The following is an 18,636-nucleotide window of genomic DNA, read 5'->3' as shown; positions in this document are numbered from 1 at the left end:
CCAATTACTCATCAAGCTTATTACAATTCAAAGTATATTACATTGAATAATATATAATGAATGGACCACTAAGGGTTTGGCTGCTACAGCAACTGTATAATAGAAAGAGAGAAGAATTACAGGAATCAATACAAAACTGAAATAGCAAAATCATAGGAAAGATCAGGATGTCTTCAGAACACAACCATGATCTATGGATACAGCAATCAAGTCATACGTTACACATAGAATTTCACAAAGATACAGTATCAGTGTACCCCTAACCCACCCCACACACACACACCTCCCCCCTTCCCCCCGACACTTCAACACCCAGCCCTCCTTTCCCTCCCCTCCCCAACCCCTCAGTTGAGTCCATGACAGTGCAGTTTCATTTGACATGCAAAACCAAGCCCCTAACTGGTGCGGTCCAGCCAGCGGCTAACGGGACTGTCTGGCCCCGCCCCGCCCACTCTAGGACTTCACATCCTGCTTCTTCTTCTGGAACTTCCTGAATTGTGATTGGATGGCAACGGCAGCCTTCTCCGTCTCCGGGGCCTTCATGTCGATGTCAAAGTCCTCGGCTGGGACTTCCTTCTTCTCGTCTGGAAGGAAAAGGAAGCAGTGAGAAACAGAGGGGACACGATCGGGCATTACCTAGCGGCCAACACCTGGGGATAAGGTCCCTGGTAGTACACTTCCACCCCCCACCACCATCCTAGTCCTCACCATAGTCTGCAATTTTACTGATGTATCTGTCTAGTTTTCTGTCTGTCAGTATGACTGGGTGAGAGCACTGATCAAGCCACTGTCTCTCAGAATATGGGAAACCTCGTCAGGATTAGATCTGGGCTAAAAAGGAGATTTCAGATCAACTCTGAATGAGTGGGTGGCATCTCTCCAACTAGTGAGCCGTAAGCAGGTTCTGCCCGGTCATTCCCTTTGAGATGATATCCCAGGCATCTAGTCTTCTGTTAATCGCCATAGGTCTACAGAGGTGAAAAAGATTGGAATCAAATTCGACAGATTACTTTTAAGAAGCAGCACTCCTCAAAGCCTTCATATGACATGAGGCTTTCACACGATGTATAAAACCGTCCGATACGAGAGAGGCCTTGCCCGAACTGATCTCTCATAAATATACATGCCGTCATCTCTGTATGCCGAGGATTTCACTGTCTAACTCGTCATCTGTTATTTGTGCTCCATAAGGTGAGGTAGGAATGGAAGTGGGGGAGGGGGGATGTCAAGTTCACACAGGCATATTCTCCCCGTGGGTCTGCTTCCACAGGAGAGGTTAACTGCCTCCTTAACACAAAGCCATTCATAACAGCCAAAATGTAAGCAAAGAAATTGAGGGTCGAGTGGCCGAGGATCCAGAGAGAGAGAGAGAGAGTTTGGTGAATAAGCAAGTGAGTCCAGGCTGATTGGTGAAATGTCAGAGGCGAGTGCCCAGAATTGGATCCGTGAAGAGACCGTGAGTGACCTAACAAGCAATAGTGGGGGTCCAATTTCTGTGACGTGACTTCGATCCCCAGCTGATTGGAGAGGCGAGGGAGATGCAATCATACACGTCAGAGCCCGTTCACATGCATCTGTGGTGTGGTTCGCACCACCAGGCTGCATCGTTTTTTCCCAAACATCACACATGCAGTTGTGCTGAAGGTTAATGCCATTGGTGCAGGTCCACATAACAACACAGGCAATAGTAACAGCAGGATGTGCGACGTACGTTTTGATGGGGTTTCTTGGCGACCTTGGCGCCCTTTGTAGGCAAGAGTTTTACGAGGAAAAGAGATATACAGTTTGTGATTGCAGTACCCACACGATCTATGGAACTTCCCCCCCACCTTACTGACAAAAGACGCACGGGGACAGTTATGGATCTCCCGTGTCGCCTTGGGCTAACTAATCCAGAGATTGGAGTCTCTGGTCTTTGCTGAGTGGTTGTGTGCTTTACTTAGTGATGGGTAGAAAGAATTCCTCTCATGTTATGTTTCGTTAATCAAACAAAGTACTACCCACACCCCCCCCCTCCCCTCCTTCCATCTACCCCTTCCTAGGACACATCCATACAGGCACCCATCTCTTACAGACACATTACAAATATGATGTGTGGTGTATGCTCTCATGTGCCTGTAAATATACATGTAAAGAACATGATACAATTGTTATCTTGGTGATGATGAATGCAATTAATGTATTATTTTATTAAGGATTTGTTCCTTTGGTTGAATGTAATAAAAGGTGTCTAGTAGATTTATGTTGCTCGGAGACAAAGGGACAATGATGGATGAAGGTCAGATGAATCTTGTTAAAAGCAAACAGAAGATGGAGGGAGATATATCCACACTGTCTGTGCAATTTGAGGTTTTGCAAACTTGGTTTAAATATCACATCAATTTGGAACAAAGACAAATAGATTTCATGAATGTGGTACTGTGTAAGTAACAGTGAAGGAGACCAAAAGCTAACCACCTTGGATTATGAATCGCTCTGGATAAGAGCGTCTGCTAAATGACTAAAAATGACTAAATGTAATGAATCTGGCGCAGTATGGAATACTAATTCACCCATTCTTAAAATGAAGGAAATCACTTCAGTTGGGGCACTGTAATATGACAATGACAATGCTCCAGTATTATCTTGTAGGCTATAAAAAAATAGTAAAAATCTAATTCAATTAAAAAGACTATGATCCCCGCTCTTTTGGAAGGCATTTCCCCTGGGATTAGGATGAACGACAATGTACCTCATCATCGCACCAATTGAGACAGAAATCCATTTGACCACAGAATCTCAACAGGGTTATCAGTGGACTCAGAGGGGAGAGACAGCTCCCAGGCTGTCAGTTATATTTAGAGGGCAGACTAGATTAACTGAAGGCTGTCATGACCCTCTACATTCATTGGTTCCATTGAATAGTATAAACTAGAAGGAATGTTCCAATTGGATGAATAGGTTTCAAAAGTGTCTACAAATAACGTGCAAGAGTACCTAAATGTATTCTTGGGATAGAGGGTGAATAGTGTGTACCAATGATTCACGGAAAAGCTAACTGAATGATCGGAATTTAGCACAGCATGGCTGTAACAGCTGACATTCTGAATTTCAATTCTATGCTGGCAATACAAAGAGATATGTCAGAATGAACCATATCTAACATATCTAGGTTGGAAGGATGATTGAAAAAGGAAATTACTTGTTTCACTTGAAGCAGGGACCTGTAATTTGAATTTTCCTCTGCTCATGTTCTCTTTAGCTGAATTCTACACTGCCACTTTGGAATATAAAAGGGTGGCAAGCCTCATTTCTTCCATCTATAACTCTGGGGATTTGAAGCACATTATCATGACAACAATACCGTGCCCCAGTTTAGAAAGTAGGTCTTTCTGTGAATTCTTGACTTGAATGTTTGATGGAGTGTAGTCATAATCACTGTGGCGTCTTACCTTTGATAAAACACAAGGGATGCCTAGTCCTAACAAACGATATGCATGCACATTGTATTCTGTATATCGAGGACTGCAATTTTATAGCTCTGCGGTACTTTTGCCTGTGAACCTTCTGTCTGTGTGGACACCTACCCTGTCCAGCAGAAGCTTTGCTGTTGCCAGTCATGGCTCCGGATCCTTGTCTCTGGAAGAGAGAGAGAGAGAGAGAGAGAGAGAGAGAGAGAGAGAGAGAGAGAGAGAGAGAGAGAGAGAGAGAGAGAGAGAGAGAGAGAGAGAGACTGACATCAATATACCTCCAATTCGACCAAAACAAATAGAACACACTTCATAAGAAAACCTTCTGTGTCTGTATGCAGCTCCTCAAATCCCAACCGTTTGACCTGGCGACAAAACAGGGAAGGGGGGTGTGCCCTGATCTAGAATGCAGGTGTAAAGCCATTACTGCTATTGGAAATCTGTTCTCTGATGGAATCTCTGGCCCGAACCTCAATATGTATGTATGTATGTATGTGCGTGTGTGTGCGTGTGTGTGTGTATAGTATGTGTGTGTTTGAACTAGAGTGTGTTCCTCACGGTGTGAGTGAAGCAGCTGAGCCCAGCATAGAAGCCCCACCATGCAGCATCCTCTCCACCCTGAATTATTAATCCGGCTCTTTCAATGAATTTCAAACACAGTGGTTCAGCTTTGATGCTGGGCAGCTGAGGAAAGGAAAACAAAACAAACCCTCCTACCCCCCCAAAAATAAGAGTGGGGTGGTGGGGTGGTGGGGGGGGGGGGCATCCTCCATTTCCTGTGTGTCATTATGGATGACACAACCCCAGGAAGAAAGCTTGTTTGGAAGCCCGGCCATCTGTTTCTCTGTTTCAGCGTAAAAACCGAAAGGAGTCATTGACACTGGGGTGCTGGCGTCCATGATGGGCCTCATCTGTCTGCATTGTGTTCTCCTCGGCGGGGATCAGAGCGATGCTAAACTCCCACCTCACCCCACCACTTGGGGCTGGGGGAACAGGGGGGGGAGGGGGTGGGAAAGTGGGGGGCGGCCTGAGTGCCAGTTGGAAAATGGCCACAAATCATATGAGAATTATTGCTGAGGAGATATTAAAGCTTCATCTGACTATCAATCATAAGATGACTCTGGTTTCCGGGCAGAGTAGGGAAAGGTTGATTTTCTTAGTTGGCTTTACTGTAACTACAGTAATGGGAAGGAAGGGAGGCCATTCTAGAAGGCTATCGACCTCCTCTCTGGATTTTTCCGCTCATCCTTTCCATCTCTCTCTCCTTCACTTTCTTTCTTCCACCTCCACGCTCCTTCCCTCTAACCTTATCCTGCCTCTCGTTCGCTTTCCCTCTCAACCCAATCTTATCTCTCTCTCTCTACCTCCCTCCCTCTCTCTCCCTCTCTCTCTCTCCCTCCCTCCTTCCCTGAGTACACGGGGCTGTGGCATCAGACCTGGGAAGGAAGCAGAGCAGCTAATCTTAAGTTCAAAGGCAGAAGACACCCTTCTGCATCAGCCCACATTAGACCCATGAAATGAACTTTTACAGTCTCCCGTGCCATTGCCCAGCCCCGACAACCCTTCCCCGGCAGACACCACTGTCTGGCCCTGCACTGTTCTCAGACACATTGACTGAAGGGAAAATGTGTCTGAAAAAGCAGAAACGCAAGCAGTATATCAGAAGCAGCGTCGCTGTCTAATCTGGACTGATCCTCATGCTGTTTGCTCCGAGTCATTTATGATGGACAAGTCTGCCGTTTGTTGGCTCCCGGGCGCACTCGAAAGCCAGCTGATGCGCCTGGAAGGGCTGTGATGAGGAGCCCTTTAACAGAGGGGACGTGTCCTTCTTCACTTTGAGAGATAATTCACACATGAAGTCGGAGGAGCTTATGGAACGTGTCCCCTGTCTCTGCACTCCCTCCTTCCCCTCCTCCCACTCTGGCTCTATCTCACTGTCTCTCTCTCTCTCAGTTTCCGTCTCTCTCCCTCTGTCGCTCTGTGATCCCTCTCTCTGCCTAGATACGGTGGAAGCTTACATAACGGCTCTCTGGTCATGATATGCAGGAAGATTACTCTCAACACGCTGGCACATTTCCCCCCACATTATTCCTCCCGCTTTTCCTTCTCCAGTGTGGCTTTTATCTCCCCTCTTTCAGCTCTATCTTTGTTTTACAGCCCTTAATAAACGTGCGGAAAAAAAGAGGGCATTTGCATAAAAATTCACATGAGGTTTTAGAAACCATGAGTGAATTTCAAACGAGGCGATTGTCTCAGCCTGTCTGACTCTTACGTTTGTTGGCAGAGGCCTGGAACAGCGTTCACATGAAAAGCTCTCTCCGTGGCTATTCCAGAGACATCTACCCGAGATGTATAGCTGTCCTCATGAGATTCAAACACTCACTAGGAAACCCATATCGACCGCCCTTCTCGTGGCAACCTCGGCTGCTGTTCCGTAGGAATCGGTTGCTATGGTGAGTTCCAGGTAAGTGGAGCCACATTGGCAATTCACTCCGATCTGTTAGATGAACCTGCGTCAGAGTAGCCGCAAAAACAAACAGACCACTCGTCCCCGTTATTCCTCTGTTCTCCAGGGTCTTTCGCTTTCACATTTCCTCTCTTCCTCACACACACAGAGGAGCAGTGGGAGACCATAAACGATCTTGATTAAAATGACAACAAGGTCAGTTGGGATCTTTCGTCCTTTGTCTCAGTGTTGGAACTTGTTCTCTCGAAGGAGCAGTATTGTTGGTCTGACAATGAAATAATATGACGTGACATACTGGCAGCCTTGGCCTTCGCAAGGTGCATGTCCTTTGTTGTTTAGTGTTGAAACATGAAAAGCAAGTGATCTATTGTTTGCTAAATGCTACCCATCACCACATACAGTATTGGAAACGACTTAGTGAAGGTAATAGAAGCGAACGTCTTTGACATTATTGCCAAAGCATAGATGTGAACACTAAAGAGTATGTCTGGCAAAGGTTCAACACTAGCACAAGTTAAGATATTGTGCCAATCTGCTCTAAGAGATGCTAATGTTATTAGCATTTTTTGTCTCATGTGAAGGACTGAATGAATATGTATGCCTGGGCGAAAGAGGGACCCAATGTGAAATGGCACTAGAGAGAGAAGAACCTCCAGCACACACCTGGTCTAACACACACACACACTCACACACACACACACACACACACACACACACACTCTCACACACACACACACACACACACACACTCTCACACACACACACTCTCACACACACACACACTCTCACACACACACACACACACACACTCACACACACACTCTCACACACACACACTCTCACACACACACACACTCTCACCATGCTCTCCCATACGCTTCCCACCCTTTCCATTTTTAATAGCGCAGCTCTTTGCCACTCACTCTCCTTCATCCTCTCCTCCGTTCTCTCCCTCCGTCTTCCAGCACACTCATGCATTATTATAGCGGATCTCCCGTCTCCACGGAGAAGGTGAGCGCTGAGCGTGGAGCTTCTGTGGCGCACCCTGTCTATAATTCATGATTCCAAACATGAGGCCATAGAGTCACATCGACTGTCCTGTCCCTTACTGTCGAAACCCCACAAGCACACCAAGGTAGCAGTTACTATGGTGATGATGACACACGGGAAAGCGGCTGTTAATGGGAGTTTGAATGAACTGAGGTTGGGGAGGACCACACCCCAATCTCCCGTCTGCAACGTCATCCACCCACCTGGTTTCCATGTCGATTACAGGCCTGACACTCGTCAGCCAATCCACCAGACAGCTCAGGCTAGTCAGTAACTGAATATCAATACTACCTTGCCGCACCAGCCACTCACTTGTCTCAACTTTGAAATCCCTTCCCCTCCCAACCTCTCTTCTCCTTCTGCTATCCAGGCACCTCGAGGGGGGGAGGGGGGGGGGATTGTCCGAGCTCTGAGAGGGCCAGTCAAGCCCTTAGAACTCATCCACCAAATCCAGAGCCTTCCGCCTGGATCCCTCTCCCTCCCTCCCTCCCTCACTCCCTCCATTCATTCATCTTTGTTCTTCAAGTAAAGCCAAATATATCCAGTTGTGGTCTTTAAACTCGTGAAATAGGCAGTATCTTCAAAGTGCCTACAGCTGGAGATAACAGGTCCTCCAGTCCACAAGGTCTTCAGTGCCTGGCTCGGCTCAGCTCAGCTTGGTTCGGCTTGGTCGGGCCAGAAGCACAGGCCAAGGAAAGCTTGACTCTAAGTGGGCCAGCAAGAGATGCCAAAACAGATGGCTCACAATGTTTGAACGCTCATTTTGTGAGGCTCGCGTGTGACCAGCGTGCGTGCGCGGGTGTGAGCGCGTGCGCTCGTGCGAGTCCCACTCATGCCAGACCTAAATAAAGATCCGATCACCCACTGATGTGTGCACACAAAGCCTCTGGGAAAACAGACGGACTTCTCTCTGACTGAAAACCTGTGAGACTCCTGGAAATAGGAAGCAGGCTGCCGAACACCGATAGAATCGGGCGGCCATCCATCTGGGTTTCGATTGCATATGTCCGCGTGGGAGCAGGCACCCATGCCCAGTCAGAGAGACTGTTTACCCGGAGGGCTGACTCGTGACTCGTGGCTGTTACATGCTGGCATGCTCAAGTGCCATCAGGCCTCTTTCCTGTACATCTGAGGCCCTATCTCTTTCTCTCTCCCTATCTCTCTCTCTCTCTCCTATCTCTCTCTCCCTCTCTCTCTATCTCTCTCTCCCTATCTCTCTCTCCCTATCTCTCTCTCTCTCTCTCCCTATCTCTCTCCCTATCTCTCTCTCTCTCCCTATCTCTCTCTCTCTCCCTCTCTCTCTCTCTCTCTCTCTCTCTCTCTCTCTCTCTCTCTCTCTCTCCCTATCTCTCTCTCTCTCTCCTATCTCTCTCTCTCTCTCTCCCTATCTCTCTCTCCTATCTCTCTCTCCCTATCTCTCTCTCCTATCTCTCTCTCTCTCTCTCTCCCTCTCTCTCTCTCTCCCTCCCTTTCTCTCACTCTCACCGTTATCTTGACCTCAACTCCTCTCCTCACAGACAGGGAGCTACATGACAGGTAGAGCCTAAGTCACTGAGACAAGTCCCAACAATCTCCTATGGCGGTTTTGAACGACGTGGGAGTGAATAACCGCTAAACAAAGTGCTGGATTAGCAAAATGTCCACACCGTTTAGAGATTACAATCTAATATAGCTGAATGTTTTCTTTTTCCTACGAATTTCTGCATGATTGTCACCGAAACCGCTTCGGGAGAGGTTTTGCACATCTCAGCTCGAGCCAAACTCAGCATCAGCCTTTGAAATGTTTGTGAGCAGAAAGGAGGGGGAAAGTGAAACATCTTAAATTTGCTCGGTGTTGCTGAGTCATCATTGTGACCATCGCTGGCCCTAAGTCACAGACGAGACCTGTGGTTCGCCGGGCCCTGACCTCACGAACACCCGCGGTGATGGGTCGCATTCCCCTGTGGTGGGAGGCTATCACTCTGGAGCACCACTCTGACAAACTGTCAGAACGTTCTGTCGCAACCACAGCAACCACGCCAAGAAGACCAATGACTCTGCTGATAGGGCACAAATGACACAAGCTAAAACCGGAACAACGACATTCTTCTTTTTCTGGGCCACTAGTCAACATGGACATGACTACAGTCGCCTCGTTAAGAAAGAGAGGCAGTGGGGTAACAGCGGGCACGGTCACACACAGGCTGCTCGCCGACCCTCCACAGCGAGGCCGGTGGAGGTAGGAGCGGGCTCCGTCTAACTCCTGGAGATAACAGCGCCCTGCGCCAGTCTCAGACCGGACACGAACGCAGTGTCGACCAAGGCTCCGCTTGCCACGGTCCCCGAGGTGAGGACAAGATGCTGGCCCGCTCCCAGTCCCATATGCTACAGTCAGCCGGAGAGCTTGACTAATGAACAATGATGATGATAATGATAGTAATAACGATTATAAGGATGAGCTGTCATCATACTGGGGTTGTTACGGTTAACGTTAAGTGATAGGCTCTGTGCTCAACAGCTCTGGAAGGATCGTGGTTTGAATCAACAACAGAGAGCGGAGCATCCATCATCTTCTCCTCCGGTTGTCTCAGATACATTAAATAAGCATGGTATCTTAATATGTATGTTAATTATTCATTAAATAAATCACACTCCAAAAGAAACGGGTGGAACAGGAACTCATGTCTGATACCACTCTGCCATTACCAGCTCCATACATAAATGGATGAGCAGCCATACATTACACACCGCACTGGATGCACGCACACACAGTCCTAGGACTTCAGCCTCTGCCTTGCACCTGCCCCCTGTAAGTGGTAAACTAATGAGTTCTTTCCCTTTGGGCTTGTTCAATCCAGCCCTGCCTGCAGAGCTTGGCTCAGGCCACAGCGCACTGCGTTTAACCTGACGCCAGCAAGAGGTCTGGCGCGACACATCCACCACCCCTCTGCGTAACTCTCCTGGCACCGCCCCCCAAAGTGATGCCAACCTGTCTCAGCTGACCTCTGACTGCTGCCAACCGACAGCCAGGATGCTGCTACATCAAGCTTACCGAGGGGAAACTCCCTGCAGCATGCGTTTGAATGGTCTCCATGGGACCGAGGACATTTACACAGCGAGTATCGCTTCCTGTTGGATGCAAACATGTCAGATTAACCTATGTCAGCTCTTATACAACACGCTCACATCTTGCAGTGATGAAAGTGTGGCACGGCAGTGGGGGTTGGGGGGGGGGGGGGGGGTGGTATTAATCAAATAAATAAATGATCCTTCTCCCCCCGGCCGTTTGTTGGTCTATTTTGGGTTCCTCTGGAAGCTTGGGCTCTCCAGAGGGACCCCGTGCTGCACTCACTGTCTATTAACTATTTAACGAGGAGTCGAGGAAGTAGGCCACAGACGAAGTGTCAACCCAACGCCGTCCCGCCTCCTCGGCGGCGAGAGAGACCCCCCCAAAGCCGGGAGGGCCGGAAGCCGGGAGTGACAGGCGTGGGTCAGACACGGCTGAGGAGAGAGAGGGAGGAGCGTCAGTGGGAGGAGGCGAAGCGCTGCCCGCATGGATGAAGACGTCACGACAGGTGCATCCAGGGACTGGGAAAACGGAACGTTTTGAGTTGCGTGGACACGGGAAGCCGAAATCAATCGAATTCTCATTCAGTGCTTCGACAACAGCCATTGTCTACTAATTGTCAGCGTGTGCACAGTTTGGATCAAAGTCAAGGATGGGCCGTAAATCTACTAATTGGTGAAACAAAGGGAAAAATCGAATGTTGGAATGACTGACTGTTGACATCTTCCATTCATTAACCAAAGATTCCCCCCCCCCTCTCCCAGGTCAGGGGAATGTTGACATCCATCCACACAGATGCTCCAGCGCACACATCAGCTCCCTGACACAAACCACTTGACTTGGGATGGTCTCCCTCTGATGAATGCTTTCCAGGCAGGACGTTGAGCTGTGCTAGTCCTCATCGTTATTCCTCCACTGGAGACCGAGCCAAGTCCCTCGTCTGCCGCCAACACATTAGCTGCCTCAGACCAAACCGTAATTCTATTTAATGTGTTACTTCCACCTCAGTAGTTTCACGTTTGGCAAGGGGGCCCATGGTGAAAATTCATTACGAGCGCATCCCGAAATTATTACTTAAACTGATAGCCACTGGAATTCTGTCAAATGGCCATTCACATTGACAATGCTGCATGCTCAGCAACGACTTGAAGCCAAGTTTAGAGTGATGCCATGGAGAGGTCTTCTTCTCATGCGTACATACGTTGGTGTTGCAGGGCAGACTTGGGGTGCTCAAGTTGGCTTGATTTCTTCATCCATCTATGAAGTGAAGCTGACATGGCCACTATTTTAAAAAGGCCTGGGTCAGTTCTGCCCGCGAGATGAATCAAGTTAAGGATGACCTTGATGGTATTGACCGTAGGGGTGGGTCTGTTCCGAGTAAACCCCGTGACAGCGATTAAGCGATTGTGGTTTGAGCTAACTTCTCTGATTTGCTCAGACATTGCATTTCCCTGTTTGTTAGAAGCGGTTTAAAAGTCAATAGGGGCATTTTGCCCCAGCGCTTGCCCCAGAGATGTTGTAACACTATGCGAGAAGAGATGCTGTTTTGTTGAGTTAGTCAGTCTTTAAAACTGCTTTGCACTAACTCAAAGTTACACATTCAGACCATAAAAAGGATTTCTTCTGCAGATTTCTTCTTTCAGGTATTAAATCAATTCCAAATGTAATTGGTCTAAAGGATCAAACCGACATTTTCGACAGGGGTACTTCAAAACGTGATCTGAAAGCTGAAAACGTGAACGTTGAAAGCTAGGAAGAACCTCGCTCTCTCCTTCTAACCTTAATCTCTGTTCATAACATAAGGAGGACGTAGCAGTTTCTCTCCCTGCTGGAATAATCCGAGCAAAACTAATGACACAGCTGCATGATTTCCTCATAAAACATTAACAGACATTAGGCTGACTCCAGGGCATTCAGCACAGCTTACAAGACATGGCTACTATCTACTGCGTCTCTGTCAGAATGAGTAATCAGTTCCCTCAGTCTGGCCATGAGTGAGGCCTGTCACTCAAAGAGGACTGGAGGGCTATGCAGAGTACAGTATGTGCCTACTCTTCAGAATCCACAATCCTGTGCAGTAGCATCCAAAGTCAGTATAAAAACATGAAAGACTGTTCTTTGTACATACAATGCATGTGAATCAACAGGACGCTGTCCTCGGCTCTAAGTTCAGGGATATTGGGCTAAATCCCTCAATGACTGACTGGTGGAACAGCAGCATCAGGGTAAACCCATTCTCTCTGTGGAATTGTTTCAACCTCAACCTTCAAGCTGAGTTCACCTCCTCATGTCTGAGTCTCTCCGACACTTCTCTCCACAGACACACACGGACACACACACATACATACTCGCTGATGTTTGCCTTTTTCTCTCGAAATACAGCCAGCAACCAGGATTAGAGCAGTGGGTCAGGTCAACCTGAGTGCTGTAATCAGAGCGTACTAACAATTTAGATGGATTACAGTTGATCTGAATGTAATCTCTGCTCATTGTGTGGGGTGATTAGGGTCAGAGTGAGGTATGATTCCCCCACTGTCTCAAAATTATTCTGATCTGAAGCTTGTGTCACCAGCGGAATGTTGCTAAAAATGTAAACAAATGTAAGTTTGTTATGTATTATGTAAGGGCAAAACATGGAAAACTGAGGGCTGCAAGCAAGGGGAACGGATTTGCTTCCAATTTGTTTTTAGTTATTTGTGAAAGTGTAATTTGAATTTGATGCACATGGACATGTGAGATTAAAGCAACCATCCAGGGAATACCGAACATGAAAACTCTTCATTAAGGTCAGAAATAGCTCAACGCAAAAAAGCACCACATTAAAAAAAGTACTTTAGCTGACTGAGTTGCCGTCTAAATCTGTACGATATACACTTTTGAACTGAATTTAATTCACTTCACTTGTAATTCATCAGCGGTTACTGGGATTTAAAAGGACACAAACTGACAATCCCCATCCATGCCTCCCGCATCACAGCCAAGATGACCTTTTTACTCTAATTGGTGGCAACCTTTTCGCACACTCTCTCTTTCCATTGATGTATAAAGAAAGGTTGAAGAGGAGGCCTGGTCCACTTGTGATGATGAAACAGGAAGCTGTGCTGGGTAGCGGCCGGAGCCACAAGTCCCATGACATTAAAGGCAGTGGGGAAAACACCACAGTGGACCGGACAATCAATCAAATATTCTCTAAAAGGGTGTTGCATCAGCAAGGTGGGGCATCCTCTACGGAGGGTATAGGATCAAAACAACCTGGATTTCTTGAGAAGATTTATAGCCTTATTAGCATGGCGTACGCTTTACTATAATTAGATGATCAATTATGAAATAACTGTGTCTACTGTGAGTAGAGCCTAAATTATAACTACCATTATTGAATATATTTAAGATCATTACTGTTACAATGACAAATGATCATAAATGGATTGAATTAATTGATTCCATGTTTCTGTGTTTCCATGTTCGTGTAAACACAGCCCAGCATCTCATCCAAACCTAAAGAGACGCCCCCTTCACAACAATATTCACACAGTTTGAACACGCGCTATACTTTTTACATTGTTTGTTTATTTGTGTGTTCACACTTAAATACCCTTCCATGTGAGTAAGTACGTTGCTGTATGTTGCTTCTCTGAAACTCAGTTGTGCCTCCATCCACATGGAAAACACCAAACCACTGGACCATGATCTGAAAGCTAATCAGTCGAGGCTGGCTGCACCCAGATTTCAAACCTTCAGGCTACACCGAGAAGCTTTTTCTCTCCATTTCTGCCTCTCCCCCCCCCCCCCCCCCCCCATCTCCCTCTCTCCTCCCATCTATCTATCCAGTTTATCCATCTGTCAGTCTCATCAAGATCGACAACCACGCGTTGACATTGGTTTGGAGCACGTTACGAGGGTTTGTTTGGAGGCCCGGGGCTTTGGCGGGGAGGGATGGGAACACGCAGGATCATCTAGCTATCATCGCACCCACGCTGCACCAGGGCAGCCGTTATGTTTGACATCACGTTTCATCATGTCCGAGCACAAAGCTTGAGGGACTTAAAGATGCAAGATACGGGACAGTAGACAGCATGGATGTTTGGTCCCCAAGTTCCATATTGAGGCATGGAGACTCCCATCTAGCCCGACCCTCGACTTTATCATGCAGACGCTATTGAGCGAGTCTGGCCCATCTCCATTTGTTTATGGGACAGAGCTCAGTCTGTAGATCAGTCAGTAGAGCAGGATTACATAACCCTCCCCTGGCAACACAAGTATTGAACAAATCCGCTTAATATCTGTGTTTGTGGAGACCAGATTTCAATCTCAGCCACGCCCTTTGAATGTGGGGGGATGTGGGTTTAGAGCTGGGGTCTAATGCCCCCTCATATCCCTCCCGCACATTTAGTGCATGTACAGATGTGTTGACAAATAGCACACTGCATAATACTTAAGGGATTACCGAGCTGCTTTTCAGCGGCCGTGTTACTCCAAAGCCCCAGGAGCCAACGGTTACCATGTGAATTAAGGACAGGGAGACCAATCAATCTTCGAGGCTTTTATGAAACAGGGGGGGGGGGGGAGAGTGTGAGAGCGCTCGATGATTGCATGTGATTCTGTCTCTTGTTCAGGTCTGATTCCGCTCTCTTTCTCTCTCTCTCTCTCTTTCACTTTCTCAGTCGCACTACCCCACTAGAACTCAACTACACTCCCTTCTCGTACTGCGCCTGACAAATGTACTAACTTGGCACTTGTCTAGGTGCCTGCATGTCGTTTTGGGGGAGACATGGCCGTTCCATGTCGATCCCGATGCAAGGCCCTTGTGACTGGGGAGCACAGCACGCCGCAGATGCTGGGGAGCTCACCGCAGTGACACCATGCTAGAAGCTTGGCCTCCCAGCGGATGAAATGGGCGTAGGTAATGGGGGGTGGAGAGTGCAGGGGGTAGGGGGGGAGGCGGGGGGTAGGTGTGAAGAGGCAAGGGGTTGAGCGTGTGGTGGGGATAGGTGACGGGGGTTGGAGGCTGCAGTGGTGCCAGGTAGCTAAGGCTGGGGGCTGGAGTGGGGGTAGCTGTGTGGATGTAAGGGGTGGAGGGGTGCAGTGTGAGCCGGCGACAGGGGGTAAAGGGTGCAGTGGGAGGCAAAGCATCGATTTTACTTTCATTATTCATTCCCAGCACCTTTCCCCAGCCCTGCCCTGAGTCTTTATAGCCAAATAAATCCATCACAGAGACAGGATGCTACGGATAGTCCTGTGCGGCAAGAAGGTTTCCCTGGTCTAATGTCTTATTTATAAGACTATCTGAACCCCATGCACTATAAACCCAGTGTACAAAACAGAATCGTTGTTTCGAATCAGGGACAAGAAATCTGACACCCCAATATGTGTCATGATGAGGGTCTGTTGACAGATTACACCAAAGTGACACCTCAGCCCAAAGATCTCATACAGACCTGAGGCAGTTGGCGATGGATGTATGTATTCACAGCGTTGTACAGTGAAAGGTTGCCTGGTCTTTCCCTCAATCACACAAAGAGTTCCTGCTGCTCCTCTGCTGGGCCACCTAGCAAGGCAGGCAGCCTCTGATCGTGGCGTGCTAGGATTCAGGGGCAGCTGTTGGAAGGGGGTGGTGGTGGTGGTGGTGGTGGGGGGGGGGGGGGGGGGGTTGAACTACAGCTCCACAGCTCCACTACAAGGACTGGGCCCATCTGCTACGCTCTCTCCCTCCCTCTCTCCCTACACCCCCCCCCCCCCCCCCGCTCTTACTCTCTTTCCCCTCTCCGCCCGTGATAGCTTAACATCTAGCAACTGCAGGATTCCATTGACTCTGACAGCCAGCAATGGTGTGCCTAGTGATTCAAGGCCAACTGTACGCGCGATCCTGCCCGAAGAATGTGGCTCAATTGTATCTCAGATTGCTCCATTGTTTGGAGAGAATGAGACAGTGATAAGGTCTTGGATTGGGGCCTCACTTATTTCCATTCCTCCTATATGCAGTGACACAATGTGTTATTTCTATCGGTCAGCAGCATGCCTTGAATAATTCAGGGTCTGTGGGATGATGTAGTCTGGCTGTGCACTGTTTGCATAGTGAGGATTCTGGCTGGTGCCGTGATTTTCTTAAACAATCAGTGCAGCAAGTGCAAGGACACCTTGGGTGCATACTAGAAATGGGTATGGGTTAGCTCTAGTTGCTTGACTGGAATGTGACAGGCAGACATTTGTGCCTGGGTCAACATTTCCTTGCATGTACTGTTTATATTATGATTAAACTTTCATTCTATATGTCATGCCTTATCAGTTATGTTTATTATAATGGTATGTGAATAATAATCACAAGTTTAGTAGAGCACCGTTTGGTCACTTGATGCTCAGACTTGAGCACGACCGACAAGAAAATACATATTAGAAATACAGAGTGGAATGTGAATATTGTTTACGGAATGAGTTGACAACACAATTTGACTTGACGACCCTGAAACATGCCTCTTATAGTCACAGTGGCTATAAATATGCAAGCCCACCTGCTCGTTTTGCGGAATGCTTGAGGCTCAAGCTCATTGCCTACAGTGATGCACGGTGATTCTCCGCAATTACAAACGGTGCAGATACAATTTATTTGAAGATCATCAAATGAAACTTAAACTCGTCAGTGATTTTTATCACATTTATTTTTACTCGTTACTTTTCGTATTTGGCTGTGCGTCTTCGTTATGACAAGGATCATAAAAGTTCAGAGGAAGTTCGTTTATGTATAATTTATAAAACTCCATAGCCAAATCTATCAGTAAATAATTAATATCCACGATCAGAACTTTAGTCTAAATGCAATTGTAAATAGGCTACACAACGTGTGCAGGATAACAAATTTAAGCACTCCACAACACAATCAATATAATAGCCAAACTATTAATATTACCCTAATCATATTAGATGTATTTGGGTTGTAGCTTATAGCTGTAATAGGTAAACAAACATTTAAATGTTGAATGATTATGAATATCTTATACAATTCCGTTGTCATTATCAGAACAATTAATAAAGTAGCCTCCATCATCTGCGCTTCGATGCTGACATGAGTGCGGAGGCAATAGGGTGAAATTTTGAGAGGCGTCTAGGAAGAAAATCAACATTGGAGTCTTTTTAAAATGCGGGTAGTCTTCAATGCACTTACCTCACTCATGGTTACAAAGTGGTTTAGTATGGCAGCGTCTTCGGCTCCAGTACTTGATGCGCAAGTCTATGGTAAGCAGACAGTCCTCGTGGCCACGGTGCGTGGTGCTGTTAGAGGGAGGTTTTATACCGTGAGGAGTAACCCTTTCATGTCATCACATTTCTATTAAACCAATAGGAATGCTTTAGACATGCCGCACAATAGCCTACTCTCTTCATCGGAGATGCACACACTGTCACTTTGTTGTTATTTTGATTGAGCAATATGGTACTTGTGACACATGCACATATGTGACAAATTCACCTACTGTAAATGAAACAGGAAGAGACCACAAAGTATTACTGTAGCGTAAACACTGATGCTTGAAAAAACTGTGCAGTATGACTATGCATATTACATTTTGGCAGAAAAAAACACTGTTCCTCGCTGTTGTTTGTCTTATTACTTTAAAATAAGACTGTAGTTAACAACACATGCTTTTCATTTTTCTCTACTTTAGAGAAGACAATACATTTGCTGCAGTGCAGAATCCTCTGAGAATCTACTTCAAAACTGGAACTTGTGTTGTAAAGAAGTACTTTTGTGAGAGCTTTAAAGTATGATGTAGCTCAAAGGATGAGGGACATTGATTTTATTCCTCTATTCCGTTGAATCACTTTGGTTCGTGTAATCCGTCTGAACACAATGAAAAGGCATATTTCTAGTCCTAAAGGCAAAGACTCTTCCGGATCTTTGACCAGGCAACATCAACATCATATGATGTGACTTGAGTGAGTGTGTGTGTGTGTGTGTGTGGGGGGGGGGGGGGGGGGGGGCTCAGATTAACCAGAATGATCCAAGAGAACAACATAACCAGTCCTCTCCCGTGAGCAAAACGAGTATCAAGCCCTATTCTCCCTACTAAATTAAATTAAGTTAGTTTCTGTTCCCAAGGAGAAACCCATAGTAGTCACAGATCGCTCAGTTAATGTTCTTCTCTGTTACACATCATACCATGATTCCATATTCAAACCAGAATTCCATGGATCCAACTCTAATTGGTATTCAGCCCACATACTTAATTGGTGCAGAATTATTTGCATAAATAGCTCGTAATATCTAATTTGCCAGTTAAAGTTGAAAATAATTTGACGACCAATAGATGTGAGATGAATCAATGTGCCGTGTGTGTTTATGGTGAGTAAATAGTTCAGGCTCAGGGAAATGAGGCAGACATGCATTCTGGGTTTTTCTGTTCCCAAAGATGTTTGGGCTTCACCTCTTGCTGTGTGGAACACGGTTCATGTGCTTACTGACAGACAGGTGAAGTCGTTGCAGACACGTTTCAGTGTTACACAATAGCATTGGAAAGCGAATTCACCAGTCTCTTAACCTGTAAAAGATCAAGTGTCAACTGCAGAAGGCCTTGTAGATTCTGTAAAGCAACAGGTCTGTTCTATGTTCCCCTAAGCCGCAACACGAGCCATGC

At 46.8% G+C, this 18,636-nt stretch overlaps 1 protein-coding gene across 2 annotated transcripts; it reads right to left on the bottom strand.

The window, feature by feature from the left end:
- Positions 1–353: 353 nt before the first annotated feature.
- pcp4a (Purkinje cell protein 4a) lies at positions 354–17,262 on the bottom strand. 2 transcript variants are annotated; one of them, XM_067257395.1, is made up of 4 exons: positions 17,169–17,262; positions 3,567–3,618; positions 1,712–1,744; positions 354–584 (listed from the first exon to the last, which is right to left on the bottom strand). In XM_067257395.1, the coding sequence occupies exons 1-4, from the start codon at positions 17,175–17,177 to the stop codon at positions 454–456; spliced, it is 225 nt and encodes a 74-aa protein (XP_067113496.1). In that variant the 5' UTR covers positions 17,178–17,262; the 3' UTR covers positions 354–453. The 2 variants fall into 2 exon arrangements, with proteins under 2 accessions (XP_067113496.1, XP_067113497.1); XM_067257396.1 differs by lacking the exon at positions 1,712–1,744.
- Positions 17,263–18,636: the final 1,374 nt, after the last annotated feature.

This window comes from Osmerus mordax, chromosome 19 (assembly GCF_038355195.1).
Source record: "Osmerus mordax isolate fOsmMor3 chromosome 19, fOsmMor3.pri, whole genome shotgun sequence".
In the NCBI taxonomy this organism is placed as follows: domain Eukaryota; kingdom Metazoa; phylum Chordata; class Actinopteri; order Osmeriformes; family Osmeridae; genus Osmerus; species Osmerus mordax.
This window is presented reverse-complemented; position numbering and strand designations above follow the sequence as displayed.